The sequence below is a fragment of the Hydra viridissima genome, unplaced genomic scaffold (genome assembly GCF_058129835.1).
Source record: "Hydra viridissima isolate aposymbiotic clone 2 unplaced genomic scaffold, HvirCarnegie_v1 scaffold_1, whole genome shotgun sequence".
Taxonomy (NCBI): Eukaryota; Metazoa; Cnidaria; class Hydrozoa; order Anthoathecata; family Hydridae; genus Hydra; species Hydra viridissima.
In genome coordinates this window covers 30,894,065-30,909,341 of record NW_028324300.1, presented here as the reverse complement: position 1 = coordinate 30,909,341, position 15,277 = coordinate 30,894,065, and the positions used below count along the sequence as shown (strand labels likewise).

Below are 15,277 nucleotides of genomic sequence, written 5' to 3'. Positions count from 1 at the left end.
GTTTTGTGCTTTTTTCTTGTTTTCCTTCATAAATTTCTTAAGTTACATAAATTTACATAAACTATTGACGCGCGCTGCATGGTGATCCTAATGCAGAGTTTACTATAGATGGATCACAGAATGTGGAAATGTTATACAATTTATAAAAATTTGTGGACCAAAAAAAAAAAAAACAGTTATGCTTTTCTAAGAGTTCATTCATAAATAAAAATATTTACATTTAAAATATATTTTAAAAATTATGACTTCATAAATACCTTCATAAATATTTGAAAATAGTTCATTTTATTTATGCTTTCGTACAATTTACTGTCATTAGGAAGAAAATGAATATATTTCCTCCCTAATTATAAAGAAATAAACATTATATGCACCTAGCACGTAAAGAATAAGCAATTAAAAATAGGTTACAGCTTAAAATATAAATATCTGCCATTTTGAATTTATGAATCAACAAATAAAATTACTATCGAAGTTAAAAATTTGAGTTTAAAGTATGTATTTTATTATAGATACTTCAACTTCTCTTTTTTCCCTATAAATAATAATTCTAAGTAAGAAACCAAGAACATTTAATAAGCTTATACTAAACTCTAGTAATTGGTTTAGTTGGGGATGCAGGTTTTTTACTGACACTTTTACTTAAATTTGATTTTGTAAACTGTCGAATACGCTCACGCGCAATCTCATACTCTTCAAGACGTTGTGTCAAAGAGATCTTTTGATGAATTGCTTGCTTAAGCAACATATTGAGTGTTTGTTTTTCATTCTCAGCTGCTGCAATGCATTTGTCTTTCACTTCTAGTTGCTTCATATATTCCTCACAGCGGGTTGCAAACATACTCCTTAATGAAACGAATGTCATACATTCTGTTTTGAGAGCCTTAATTTGACGCTTTAGCTGATTGGTGACATCAGATTGGATAGCTTTATCACTCTCATAACGACTTTTTAAGTTGGCAAGTGCAACTTCATAGGTGGCTTTATTTGCTTTCAATACAGTGCGCAAAGTGCTTATTTGTTCCCGCTTTGCAACTAATAGTGATTGACATTTTAATATTTGCTCTTTTAAATAACTATTCTCAAGAACTTGATCGCTTACTGATGAATTGATTCCAGAGCTACTTTTTAATAAATGATCACAAGCAATATCCATGGCCCTTACCTGCTGCCTAACCTGAGTCAGCAATTTCACGATTAATGTTGGATCTCCTACTTTAGTGGGTTCATCTTTGATTTCGAAAGTAGAAATATCTCCAGCAGGATTAACCATTTTCAGAATCGAAACCAATTCTTGAAAAATAGCAACTAACTCAGTTTGTGTAGAGTTTAAGCATGTTTGACTTTCACCCGCAATTTCTTTTAAACGTTTCATGTCTTCCTGCATGCTTTTTAATTTAATTTCGGACTCTCGTAACTTTGATTTTGCATCTAGTAAATCATTTGATAAATGTTTACTTTCATCTTTACTGTTCATAACAAGTGTACTTTTTTCATTTTCAACTTCTAACAGAAGTTCTTTTAACTCTTCCAACTGATCTGATAATTGCTTTATTTCCAATTGATAAACAGATTCCCGACTTTGTATCTGTTTCATTGCCTCTTTTAAATCTGATAACTCTTTCAATTGATTATTTATAGCATACTCATCCACTTTTTCACAATTATTTTTCACTTCTATTGAGCTGCTTTTAGTTGTTAGTTGCATTTCTAAATTTTGTTTTTCCTCTTGAGCTTGTCGAAGCTGTTCTTCAAGTTCACGAATTTCACTGAACTGAAGCTCTTTCATTAAATCATCCACAAGATCTATACCAAGTTAGATAAACAAAATGTATTCAAATATGAAATTAGATTGATGATTTAGTTAACATTATTATAAAAAAAACAATTATTCTACTAAATTTAATTGTTTAAAATAATTGCCAATAATATTAAACCATACTTGCAGAGGGAACTGACTGGTGTGTTCTATATTCTTCAGTAATTCTTGCTACAAGAGGATGTTCTTGATTAAATGAAGTCGAAACTTCACCTCTGCCTATTTCCCACATTTTCAAAATAGAATTTTGTTTTAAGTCATGAATTTCTTTCATATGCTGTGCATTTCGTTCACGCTGCTCCCGTACTGTATCCAAAGCTTCATGAAGTTGTTTTTCAAACTGTGCTTTTGCAATTGTGCTCATTTGCAACTGAAGCTGTATGCTGTCAATCTTTAGAAGAAAATAATAATGATTACTACTACTACTACTACTACTACTACTACTACTACTACTACTACTACTACTACTACTACTACTACTACTACTACTACTACTACTACTACTACTACTACTACTACTACTACTACTACTACTACTACTACTACTACTACTACTACTACTACTACTACTACTACTACTACTACTACTACTACTACTACTACTACTACTACTACTACTACTACTACTACTACTACTACTACTACTACTACTACTACTACTACTACTACTACTACTACTACTACTACTACTACTACTACTACTACTACTACTACTACTACTACTACTACTACTACTACTACTACTACTACTACTACTACTACTACTACTACTACTACTACTACTACTACTACTACTACTACTACTACTACTACTACTACTACTACTACTACTACTACTACTACTACTACTACTACTACTACTACTACTACTACTACTACTACTACTACTACTACTACTACTACTACTACTACTACTACTACTACTACTACTACTACTACTACTACTACTACTACTACTACTACTACTTAAACCATGCTCAAATTGTAGTTTAAAAATATCAAAATAACATTTTACAATAATCAAAATTAAGCAGAACTGAAAATACAATAAAAATATGTACTAAGTAGCTTTATTTTACCTCATCAAGCAAACTTTTATTTTCAACTTTTAACCCTTCAAATTCAATTAAAGTTTGCTTTAGTTTTGAAATATTTTTTTGCAGGACAGTATTTTCTTCTTCGAGCATATTGTAATCTTCATTAAACTTAATATCTTTGGCTTTATATTCCTTATTTTCATGAACAAGTTGCTCATTTTTTTCTTTTGCTTTTGCAAATTCGTCAAGAAGTTGGGAGAACTCTTCTTTATGGATTTCTAACTCATGACGATGTGCCCGTTCAGATTTCTTACATTTTTTTAATTCGTATTGTAAATCTGCTACTTTTTTTGCCAATATAGATTCTCTGGTTGAACTCTCCAACAATAAACTTCCTTCACCTTGATCTGTAGCTTTTGTTAGTTTTTCATTTTTTAAGTTGACAAGTTCCAACTGCTATATGAAAAGAAAAACTATATACATGAACATATACTATAACTCCAATTATCACAAAACAAACATATTTAAATTTTAAAATGAGTAAATACACACCCACAATTGATACTTGTAAGCTTAAATAATACAGTATATACCCAATAAAAAAAGTTATACAATATTTCAAAATTGTATACAAATTCTATATAAATCTTAAAGAAAATATTTAAGGCTCTTTTAGGATTTTAACATCTCCTTGGCATAAGTAGTCAAAACAAAAGATTCCTGTATGTATGTATGTATGTATGTATGTATGTATGTATGTATGTATGTATGTATGTATGTATGTATGTATGTATGTATGTATGTATGTATGTATGTATGTATGTATAAGTAGTCAAAACAAAAGATTCCTGTATGTATGTATGTATGTATGTATGTATGTATGTATGTATGTATGTATGTATGTATGTATGTATGTATGTATGTATGTATGTATGTATGTATGTATGTATGTATGTATGTATGTATGTATGTATGTATGCACACTAGGGTGTCCTGTTTTTAAGGTCACATTTTATTTTGACTGCTCATGGCATTTTTCTGCTGCGTATAAGTGAGAAAATGAGATCTGTAAAGTTTTGGAGCTATAACTTTATTTTTGTGACTACACAAGCCACCTTAAGTTTCAAAAATCATGATTTTTGGGTGAAAAAAGCCTATTTTTACAGTGCTTGTGTAGTCACAGTTTGAAAGATACAGGCTAATCTTATGCTGAACCATGTACTATTAACCCTCATTAGTTAGAAAAAAATTGGGAGCAGTTTGAATAAAACTGTTAGTTAGGTTTGAAGTGAGTTCAAAGATACGCAGTTGACACAATTTACACATTTTTGTGCGGTTTGACGTGGTTGACAAAATCAAACAAAATACTGATCATTATGAAATGGGTCTAAATCAATTTCGAACCCATTTCACACCTAATTAGACCAACGAAAATCCTAAATCAGTTTAAAAATCTTAAAGTTATGTATATTTTTTCAAAATATTCATTCCTGAAGTGACAAGATTTGAAACATGTAAAAAAGCCTATAATATTGTGTGTTATATAAATTAGGGAGGGGGAGGGGGTGGGAGAATGCTACAATCTAAATGTGGTGAGCAAATTCTGACCTGGAGGTTTGGGGAGGGAGGGGGTTTTTTGGAACAATTCATTTCCTTGGCAAGGGGTGGGGCTTGGGGGTTAGTTGCAACAGTAATCCTTCAGTTAAGCGGCGTAAAATAAAATTATTATTTTGCTTTTAAAACATTTTAAAAGCAAAATAATAATTTTATTTTACGCCGCTTTACTGAAGGATTACCAAAAGTGCTTCAAAGTAGTGATAGAACATCATTATTGAAACTTCTAGAAACTTTATCTTTTTAAGTGAAAGAACACTTTATAATTCTGTAAATGGTAGGACACTTATAAACTTCTGTCTATTGTAGTTGTTACTTGACTCCAGTGCAGAGTGTAAACTTACTTGAACAGAATGGCATTTGGAGCATTATTATTTTTTAAAGTCTGAAAATCCTAAAATCAAAGATAACATACTGATAACAACTCTGCTGCAGATTCTCTCATGATTTCAAGCTCATTTGTGAGGAAAATTGTCAGTGTTTGGTTAAAAAGGTCACTGCTATTTATGAAAAAGCTGGAATTCCAACATCCAGAGTGGAAAAAGTACATAACAAAATGAGTGAATTGCTAGCCAAGCAAAAAAAATTGATTTCTCTTCAAAAAAGGTAAAACACTAATGAAGTAGAAAAGAGAATAACTTTCAAAGACAATAGTTTGCCTATTCTTTTTGATATTATGCCCAGTGATGCGATACAAATATTAGAGAAAGATAACAAAAGATCTCAGGTAGACAAGGCAGAAGATATTATTTTCATAAATGATCAAAGAAGTTGCAGGAAAATGTACATTGGGAAGAAAGATAAAAGGTACATTTATTCTGCTCAAAGATCTCAACAGGCAAGAGTAAGAATGTTGAGCAGATCATGACCAGAGTTATCAGTCTGAGCTGCAGGTTTCATCTTCAAGAGAAACAGACACCTCTAATTCTACAGACTTGAGTAAAGATGAGATAGATCCATAACCATCTACATCTACTGGCATAGTAGGAGATACTGTCCTTATTTCGAAGTTTAAACCTGTAAGCATCAGAGCTCAATTGGATATTTTAAAGCAGGTGGCTGATATAAGTGGACTTTCCAGTAAAGGTATGTCAAAATGCAATATATACAGAATTGGTAGAAAGGTCATACAGGAAACAGCGGAGGAAGCCAGGGAAGCTTTAAGAGAAAAAGCTGGATTAAACATGATTCTTCATTATGATGGAAAGCTAGTCAAAGAGTATACTGATGGAAAGAAACTCAAAAGAGAGCACTTAGCATTGAGTGTAACTTGTGATGGAGAACATTTTTTGCTTGGAGTACCTCCTGTCACTGATTCTACTGGAGCTTGTCATACTGAGAAGATTATTGAGATTTTAGAAGAAAACTCACTCAAAGAAGACATTAAAGGTCTAGTTTTTGACACCACTGCGCCAAATACAGGTAAAGAAAAAGGAGTAAACTCCAGGTTAAACATCTATCTTGGAAGACCTGTTATGTATCTTGCTTACAGACATCATGTCTATGAGTGTCATATTCAGAATGTTGCAAAGCTCTTCAGGATAACCTCAGGTCCATATAATCAACTCTTCAAGAAACTGTTGAACAAGTTTTCTCTTATTCAGATTGATCAAAATAAACTTTGCAAATTCAAATATGGAGTAAATCAACAACTTGACAATGCTGCTAGAGTATCCCTAGTAATCATCACAAAGTTGTTGGATGAAGACAAAATCCAGAGGTGATTATTGGGAGCCAGCAGAAATTGTTAAATTCTATTTATCCCCAGAGATTGATCAACTGACAATTCGACAACCTGGAGCAATTCATCATGCAAGGTTTATGGCACAGGCTATATATTACATGAAGCTGCAAATTCTGAGCCAAATGATAAATATTGTTTCCACAGCTTCTACAAAAAGAGAAGTTGAGGCCATCTCTGAGTTTGTAGCATTGTATTATGCAAAGTGGTTCTTAACCTTGTCTCAGACTGTAATTTCTCCAAGACATGACATGTAAGCAATCTGGGAGATGAAGTCATACATGAACAGCAGACCTAATGTTGCAGCCAAATGTCTTGATAGCATTGCAAACCATACATGGTATCTTCATCCAACTTTGATCCCATTTAGTTTACTGGATCCTGGAGTGTCAGATGAGAGAAAGACTGAAATTGCTGAAAGAATCCTGATAATAAATGATTTAAAGGAAAAGGATCCTCTGTCATTTATGTATAAGAAAGTTGATGTATCAGGTTTCATTGACAAAGAAGGAGAGAGGCCCAGGTTGTCTGAGTATGTTGATTCAGAATCCATTTTGATATTTAACATCTGGCTACACAAAGTTCAAGGATTTTATCTCCAACATTCCTGTAACTAATAATGCTGCAGAGAGGAATGTTAAGCTTATACAGGACTTTGTTGATGGAAGCCATGATGAAGAGCTGAGGCAAGATCTTCTCCTAGCAGTGGACCAGAAATGAAAGGCTGGAAATGAAAGGCTGGAAGATCTCAAGGGAGTGGTGGAAAAAAAATGTTAATGTTGTAGAATTATTGGTTAAAGTATGTCTAGTATAATATATAAATAAAATTAAACATATAATTAGTACATTTTAACCTATTTAGGATTTTCGTTGGTCTAATTAGGTGTGAAATGGGTTCGAAATTGATTTAGACCCATTTCATAATGATCAGTATTTTGTTTGATTTTGTCAACCACGTCAAACCGCACAAAAATGTGTAAATTGTGTCAACTGCGTATCTTTGAACTCACTTCAAACCTAACTAACAGTTTTATTCAAACTGCTCCCAATTTTTTTCTAACTAATGAGGGTTAATAGTACATGGTTCAGCATAAGATTAGCCTGTATCTTTCAAACTGTGACTACACAAGCGCTGTAAAAATAGGCTTTTTTCACCCAAAAATCATGATTTTTGAAACTTAAGGTGGCTTGTGTAGTCACAAAAATAAAGTTATAGCTCCAAAACTTTACAGATCTCATTTTCTCACTTATACGCAGCAGAAAAATGCTAGGAGCAATCAAAATAAAATGTGACCCTGAAAATGGGACACCCTAATGCACACACACATATACACACACAAATCTTTTGTTTTAACTACTTCTAAACACACACTAACATTCATTTCTACTTCAACAAAACTGAGTATTATGGCAAATTTGAAGCATAGGCATTTGAAAACAGTTCAGACATCAGCTATTTTTGGACATTAAAACAGATGGAATAATGACAAAAGTGTGTTTGGGTATTCTAAAAAATAATGCCATTCCTTCAAGAAGTTGAATAAATGGAGAAAAATTTATTTTCCAAAAAGTTAATGGCCCAAATAATTCCTTAAAATCTTGTTGTTAGGTATGAATAATACTCAATTTAGCTTTTAATCTACCAAATATAGAGATAAAAAGTATTAATGGACTTACCTCTTTAGCTTGATCATATTGAAGTTTAAGCTCATCATATTGGCTTAGTAAAGCCTGTTTTTCTTGAAGAACTGCTAAACCATATTCAGCAGCTTGCACTTTCTCAAGACAAGCTTGTTGCAATTCTAGTGTTAAACGGTTGACTTCAAGCTTTAAGTCCTCAAAAGACGTCATAATATTGATTTAAAAAGTAATTTATATATATGTAATATATATACGTACATGTATATATATAGTGTAATAACTTCTGTTGTTAAAGTGTTTCTTTAGCTAGAGTAGATATTATGAGCTCTTGATGTGCTTTTTTACAAAAGACTTTTAATGCGTTCATCACTAATGCTAATATTCTGTATTTTGACATTTTTCATCAACATTACACCAAATTTAAACTTCAAAAACGAATTGCGAAAAGTGCGATTGAAGTATACAAAATAACTTTGATCATGTTTAAATGAGTTCGATGAGCAAGTTCTTTAAGTTTTGTCGCGCCACCTTAGGATAAACAAAATTTAGAGGATCTTTTAAGAAATTGCCTTCCGTATCTTTTGCACAATTACCTATTATCAATCTACCTATATCATTTCTATAAAAGTACTGTGGACCAGAATATATTACAAGTTTGTAAAAAAAGAAAAGGGCTTTTTTTTTTCTTCAACCTCTAAAAGTTCCGCAACCTCCACCAAATAATCTGTGTAAATAAAAATATATTCGTAAGGTAATAAACTGAGGTATTCATCTAAAAAAAATTACATAGGTAACACACTTGTCCAAAATTGGAAATAACTACTCCGAAGCTTCCCGAAAAAACCCTTTGGAGCGGAGTATCTACATATGTTCCTGATTAGAAAAATGAAAAAAATGAAATCCTTCATGACCGTCCGAGCGAGAAATTTCAGTTTAAAAAATAAGATTTTTGCCAAAAAAAATTTTAATTTTTTTTTTTCAAAATTTGATGAAAAAATCAGTTCTTAAGTATTAGCGGCACATCCCTAATAAAATATTGAACCAAATTTCGGGAAAAGGCATTTTAATGACATATTCATGTTTTCATTCGTGGAATGCACAACTCAAAAATGCCAAACTCAGCAAAAAATCATGAAGACTGTCGGAAGTCAGTTTGTCTCCTCTGTATGAAAAAATGTTCTAGGGAGCTAACAAGTTTTCTTAAAGATCAAGTCAAGAGTCTGATTTCTCAGGATGTTGACTTTTGTGACACACGAGTCCCACTTGGAATGTGTGATTCTTGCAGACTGCTTCTGAGGAGAAAGAAAAATGGTGAGAATGTCTCTGTCCCTCCCATTTTTGATTTCTCATCTGTCATCCCTAGGCCTGAGACAAGAAGACAGCAGTGTGATTGCATCATTTGCAAAATTGGACACCTGAAAGCATTGCAAAAGCACCCATTTGAAATGCCACAACAGCCTTTACCATCCCAAGACCAAAGAAGATGTTCTGATTGCCTCTCCTTAATTGGAAGAGGAGTACCTCATCAATGCAATCAGTTCACATTCAGGCATAACATAAAGATGTTGGCATCAAAAGATTCCAAAGTCAGTGAACAGATTGCTTCAGCAGTCATTTCATCTAAAGAGGCTTCTCCTCATGGAACCCTAAGAATAGCACAAAGTGGTGGTGGGCGACCTTTGCCAATTACTCCAGGTAACAGTAACTTGCAAATCTTTTATCTGATAGTAATTAAAACTTTGTCATTGTCTTTGTCTTTTACAAAAGAAAAAACCTTTAACAAATAAAATTTGCAGTTCAAATCTAAACTTTACTTTCCATAAAGAAAACTTGGTTGTTTATGTGAAAAATTTGCTCCTACTCATAGCAATGTTTTTAATACAGGTGTAGCAAGCGCAAAAAGACTCTTTGGTGATGAAGTAGTTCTAAAAGCCCAAGACCTTGCAAACATTCAGACAAACACAGGGCTGTCTAATGCAAGCGTCAAAAAATTGGCCTCAACATTGAACCATGTTGCACAAGCCAGAGTTGTTGAACCTCAATTCCGGGCAAAATTCCATCAAATAGGTACACAACTATCTGAACATTTCACTCACACAAACATAACTGTGACACATGAAAAGTCTCAGACAAAGAAACAAATTGTGGTTCACTGCAAGAATCTCTCTGAACTTCTCAATGATGTCTTGCTCAAAAGACAAGTGTATAAAGAGCACATAGTCAAGCTTGGAATTGACGGTGTTGGTGGTTTCCTCAAGGTTAGCCTTGGGATTCAAGAAGATGAATTGATTTCTCAAGTTCAAGCTCCACCAGACAAGAAGACACTTACATCTTTTGCAGCAAAAGACAGTGGTGTGAAATCTCAACTTCTTGTTGCTGTAGCAGAGGATGTACCAGAAAACTATGAGAATTTGAGAACAATACTATCTCTCATCTTCTCTGAGCGAGTTGACTTTCTTCTTTCAAGTGACCTGAAGGTGGCAAACCTTGTGTGTGGGCTTCAGTCACATGCCAGCTCACACCCTTGCACATGGTGTGACATTGACCACAATAGATTATCACAGAATGGTAACTTTCGAACCTTTGGATCCATCAGAAGATCTTATGCCTCATTTAAAGCAGCTGGTTTAGACATGAAAAAGGCTAAACAATTTCAGAATGTGGTGCATGAGCCCCTCTTGGATTTTTCTGACAATGCACTTGTTCTTGACATCATACCACCAATGGAGCTACATCTCCTTCTCGGTGTAGTGAACCATCTGTTCAAGGCACTAAAGGACTCCTGGCCTGAGGCTGAAGAATGGCCTAAAGCTCTTCATATCAAAGAACAGCCTTTTCACGGAGGGCAGTTTGCTGGGAATGAATGCCGCAAACTCCTCAAAAATGTTGACCTTCTTCAAAGACAAGCAGAGAATTGTTCAGCTTTTCATGTTTTTCCATTCATCGACACTTTGAGAAAGTTTGATGCAGTTGTGAATGCCTGCTTTGGAAATCATCTGGATTCAAACTACTCAAAGAAAATTGACCAATTTCAACTGGCTTTCCTCTCCTTGCCAAAAGTAAGTGTGAGTCCAAAAGTCCACACTGTCTTCTTTCATGTCAAGGATTTCATTGATCGTCACAAAAAGTCTCTTGGACCATTCAGCGAACAGACAACAGAAGCCCTTCATCACAGTTTCCGAACCCACTGGGAGAGATACAAAAGGCCTCTGGGTCATCCAGACTATCCAGAAAAGTTGCTGAGTTGCATAGTAGATTTCAACAGCAAGCGTCTTTAATGCAAAGTTATCAAGAAAACATCGTCTCTTTGTTTCAGTTTATTTATGTTTTAGTTTTTCAAAAAAGCTTGACTAACTAACATTAAAGCTGCCCCCAACTCAATTTTTTAAAGAGTACATTGTTTTCTCACATTGTTTTCTCACATTATTTCTTTGTTATGTGTTCATAGAATAAAAAGAATAAAAGCAATCTACAGTGGACAATTGTTAAATCATTTTAAAAAAAATCAAAATTAAACTTGCTAAACAATCATTTTACTTTTGATTTTGAAGTTTTTTAAACATTTTAGTGACTTACCCATGCATCAGGGATCTGTTATGTAGTGTAGATCAATGTTTAGTGAATAAAAAATGTGTTTTCTTTTGATTGCAAAAAAATATTTTTTGTCGCAATTTCTTACATTTTAAAACTAAAATTTCTCACTCGGACGGTCATGAAGGATTTCATTTTTTTCATTTTTCTAATCAGGAACATATGTAGATACTTCGCTCCAAAGGGTTTTTTCGGGAAGCTTCGGAGTAATTATTTCCCATTTTGGACAAGTGTGGTAATTGTTTTTAAAGTATGAATGTGTTATTTTTTTAAATATTTTTTTCCGTCAGTAATTCTAACTTTTCTTTCTTCGATAAGTTCGTCTTTTCATCCAAGTAAATAACACTCCCTTCATCAGTTAAACAATCGCGTTTTTTTTAAAGTGTGCATACATTTTTTTTAAAGTGTGCATGTAACACGTCACATGATAATTTAAAAGTTTTGATTTCTGTAGTTTTTCCAAGATTTTTTTTTATAATTATCATTTTATTTTCTTTACTTTTTTAAAACGAAGATGAGTAATTTCAGCGCATTTAAAGTCTTTTGTTACTCTTAGATTATATTTACTTACATAATGTAAACAAATCATTCAAATTGATGTCCGAAGATTTGTTAGTCTCATAAGAGTGCTGTTGTTTTTGTTTTTGTTGTTTCAAATCTTTTGTTACTACTTTTACTATTATGGAATCCACAAGAATGCCAAAATAAAAATTGGCATTTTTTTGCTTTTTGTGTTTTAACAAAACATTGTTATGCATTAACAATGCATAACAAACTTTTGACAACGAAAGTAAACAAAAAAAGTTTTGATTTAAAAATTTTTAAAAAGGAAGCAAAAAAGAAGTGGTCTTTCATCAATCGAAAAGATCACTTTATTTTATCTTTACTCATCTCAAAGATCTCTTAATTTCATTTATATCTAGGGCTACCATAGTCCTGATTTTCATCAGGACTGTCCTGATTTGAAGGGTCTGTCCTGACTGTCCTGATCAGGTGCCAAAATGTCCTGATTTTAAAAAACCATGACAAAAAAGAAAAAAATATCATTTTGACAAAAACTAAAAAATAAAGCAAAGAGAAAAATGTTGACTTGGCAACTCCAACTTCTCCATTCAATTTTTACTATTTTCTTGCAATTTTAGGCAGTGCTGGCAGAAATGGCAGTGGTAGCAGATATGATAAGGCAGTACTTTACTTTTGTTTTTGCTGGTTTGGTACTTTCCACTTTTACGAAGTTTCTACTTCGCGACAGAGGGTTTTTTAGTGTTAAACTTTTACTTTAACTTAAAGTAAAAAAAAATCCCTTATTAAAGTCAAAATGTCGAAAAGAAAGTGCCATTTTAATGAAACTCTGAAGAATGAATTTCCTTTTCTGAAGAAAGTTTATGAAAGTGGTGAAAAAGTTAGATGCGGAGATTGTTTGACTGAATTTTCTGTTGCAAACGGCGGAAGGACAGACATCACCAAGCATTTAACAACGCAGAGACACAAAAATGCTTTGAAAGCATCAGCAAGTTCTGCATCAATAACATCGTTCTTCAAGACTGATAGTTTAAGTGATAAAGATCTAGTTCTGGCAGCAACGGAAGCTACTTTTGCTTTTCACACTGCAATTCATGATTTGAGCTTCAAAACTGCTGATTGCTCTACCAAATTAATTTCAAAACTTTTTGAACCAAAGTTTGGACTTGCAAGAACAAAATGTGAGGCTACTATTCTCAATGTTATTCTACCAATGATTTCTGAAGAAATTAAGGAGGAGTTGAAGAAAGCTACTTTCATCACCATTGCAACTGATACATCTAACCAAAATGAACTGAAACTTTTTCCTGTCCTTGTTAGATATTTTGTGCCTGATCAAGGAGTAAAAGTTAAATTACTGGAATTTCAAAATGTACCTGGTGGAACATCAGAAATTTTGTGCAATGCTCTGCAATCTGCCATCAATAGCCATGATTTATCAAGGAAAGTGATTGGATTCTGTGGTGACAACTGCAACACAAACTTTGGTGGAGTGAAAAGACGAGGACAAAACAATGTTTACAGTCGGTTGAAAAAGTTTCTTGGTCGAGAGATTGTTGGGATTGGCTTTGGAGCTCACATAGTTCACAACTGCATTCAAACAGCTGTCGATGTTTTACCAATTGATGTTGAAGCTCTTGTGGTGAAAATTTACAAATATTTTCACATCTACACTGTCAGAGTTACTCAACTGCAAGAATTCTGCGAGTTTGCTGATGTTACTACAAGAGAGTTTTGCAGCATGGAAGCGCAAGATTCCTTTCTTTACTACCCGCAATTCAGAGAATTTTTGGAAATCTTTGCGGGACTAAAATCTTTCTTCTGTTCACAAGAGCAATCTCCAGTGTTAATTAGTAAGTTCTTTAGCGATGAACGTGGTGAAATGTATCTTTGGTTTGTTCATGGTCAGCTTCAGACATTCAACAAAACAATTCCGAGAATTGAAAAAACAAGAGCAACTGCATGTGATATTGTTAATGAGATAAAAGTATTGCAGAATAATCTGAAGGAGAGATTTGAGAATAAGTTTATTCCACTGGAAGCTAAAAAGATACTTGCAAAACTATTTGAAGACGGAATTATTGACGAAATTGCTGTCAAAAAAGAATTTACTGGTTTTTACGAGAGATCTCTTTCTTATATTGACCTTTGAAAAGATAGCTTTGCTAATGCTGAAAAGTTCATGTGGATTCAAAACAGTGCAATAACATTTCCAGAGTTGGAAGAAGCTGCAGAAAGAATTAACCGAAAAATTGGACGTACAGCAATAAATACTGATGAACTATTTGGTGAAGTTGTTTTGGTCAAGGCATACTTGTCAACTAATTCTGAAACTTGGAAATCTGATGATATGAGTTGTGAAGAAAAATGGGTCCTGATGATGAAACATTTTGGAGAAAAGGGCATTTCAGTAGCAAATTTTTCACTGGTGTTGGAATACATTTTCAGTCTTCCTGGAACTTCAGCTGCTGTGGAAAGGGTGTTTTCAATGATGAACAATATTTGGTCTCCTGAAAGAGGTTCTTTGCTAGTTTCTACTGTGAAAAGTTTGCTTTTTTGTAAGTTAAATATTGATCTCAGTTGCTCACAGTTCTATGAAAAGATAAAAAATGACCAGTTGTTCCTGAAAAAAGTACACTCTAGTGAAAAATATGACTGGTTTAAAAGCAAAGAAAAGAAATAATTCTTTTAGTCATTACGAAAACGTAAAATAAAGCTGGTTTTTAATGTTGTATTTTTTGTCATTTTTCACTTTAAGTGTGACGAGCTTTTGTCCTGATTTAGACTTTCTGCTTATTTATATTTGTCCTGATTTGACAGGTTAAAAAAGACATGATGTCCTGATTTTTCCAAAATTTCATATGGTAGCCCTATTTATATCCATCTTAAAGACGTCTTTATTTTGAAATCAATAAATAATATACAAATACGAAATAACAATCTTGCAGCCTTGTAGCAGTTATCGCTCACTTCTGGAACTAGAGTTTTTTTTTGTAGATTATTATAGATTGATGTTTTTACTTCGGTTATATAGGTGATCTTCTTTTATTATATTGAGATACAGATTAAAACACGTTCAGTTGAATGCTTATTGTAATTTTGATGTATTTACTTTGTATTTTTTTTTATCTTTAACGCTTTTAACAGATTCTGGCGAAAAGATATTCTTTCAGAAACCTTGTTTATATTAGTAAAGTTTTTATGATATTTATTTGTATTACAAAAAAAATTTAGAAACACACACACAGGGAAAAAGGAGAAAATTCAACGAGAAAAATGATTTATTGAAATATAAAAAAAGGAGAAAATTTA

General features: G+C 33.0%; 3 protein-coding genes across 4 annotated transcripts in view; 2 read left to right on the top strand and 1 right to left on the bottom strand.

Moving 5' to 3' along the window:
- Positions 1-14,645, top strand: part of LOC149894478 (uncharacterized) — a 30,644-nt gene extending 15,999 nt beyond the window's left edge. The window contains exon 2 of the mRNA XM_090088559.1: positions 12,586-14,645. Within this exon, the coding sequence (XP_089944685.1) occupies positions 12,762-14,117 (1,356 nt within the window). The 5' untranslated portion in view covers positions 12,586-12,761 and the 3' untranslated portion in view covers positions 14,118-14,645. The remainder of the gene's footprint in view (positions 1-12,585) is intronic.
- Positions 179-8,684, bottom strand: LOC145192005 (protein bicaudal D homolog 1-like). Of its 2 annotated transcripts, none has more exons than XM_090099152.1 (4): positions 7,889-8,684; positions 2,899-3,309; positions 1,943-2,210; positions 179-1,806 (listed from the first exon to the last, which is right to left on the bottom strand). In XM_090099152.1, exons 1-4 carry the CDS (start codon positions 8,060-8,062, stop codon positions 587-589), a joined length of 2,073 nt encoding a protein of 690 aa, XP_089955278.1. In that variant the 5' UTR covers positions 8,063-8,684; the 3' UTR covers positions 179-586. The 2 variants fall into 2 exon arrangements, with proteins under 2 accessions (XP_089955278.1, XP_079925265.2); XM_080069139.2 differs by having other exon boundaries at positions 2,899-3,312; positions 7,889-8,683.
- Positions 8,962-11,546, top strand: LOC149894479 (uncharacterized). The gene is made up of 2 exons (XM_090078459.1): positions 8,962-9,560; positions 9,678-11,546. The coding sequence occupies exons 1-2, from the start codon at positions 8,962-8,964 to the stop codon at positions 11,128-11,130; spliced, it is 2,052 nt and encodes a 683-aa protein (XP_089934585.1). The 3' UTR covers positions 11,131-11,546.
- Positions 14,646-15,277: the final 632 nt, after the last annotated feature.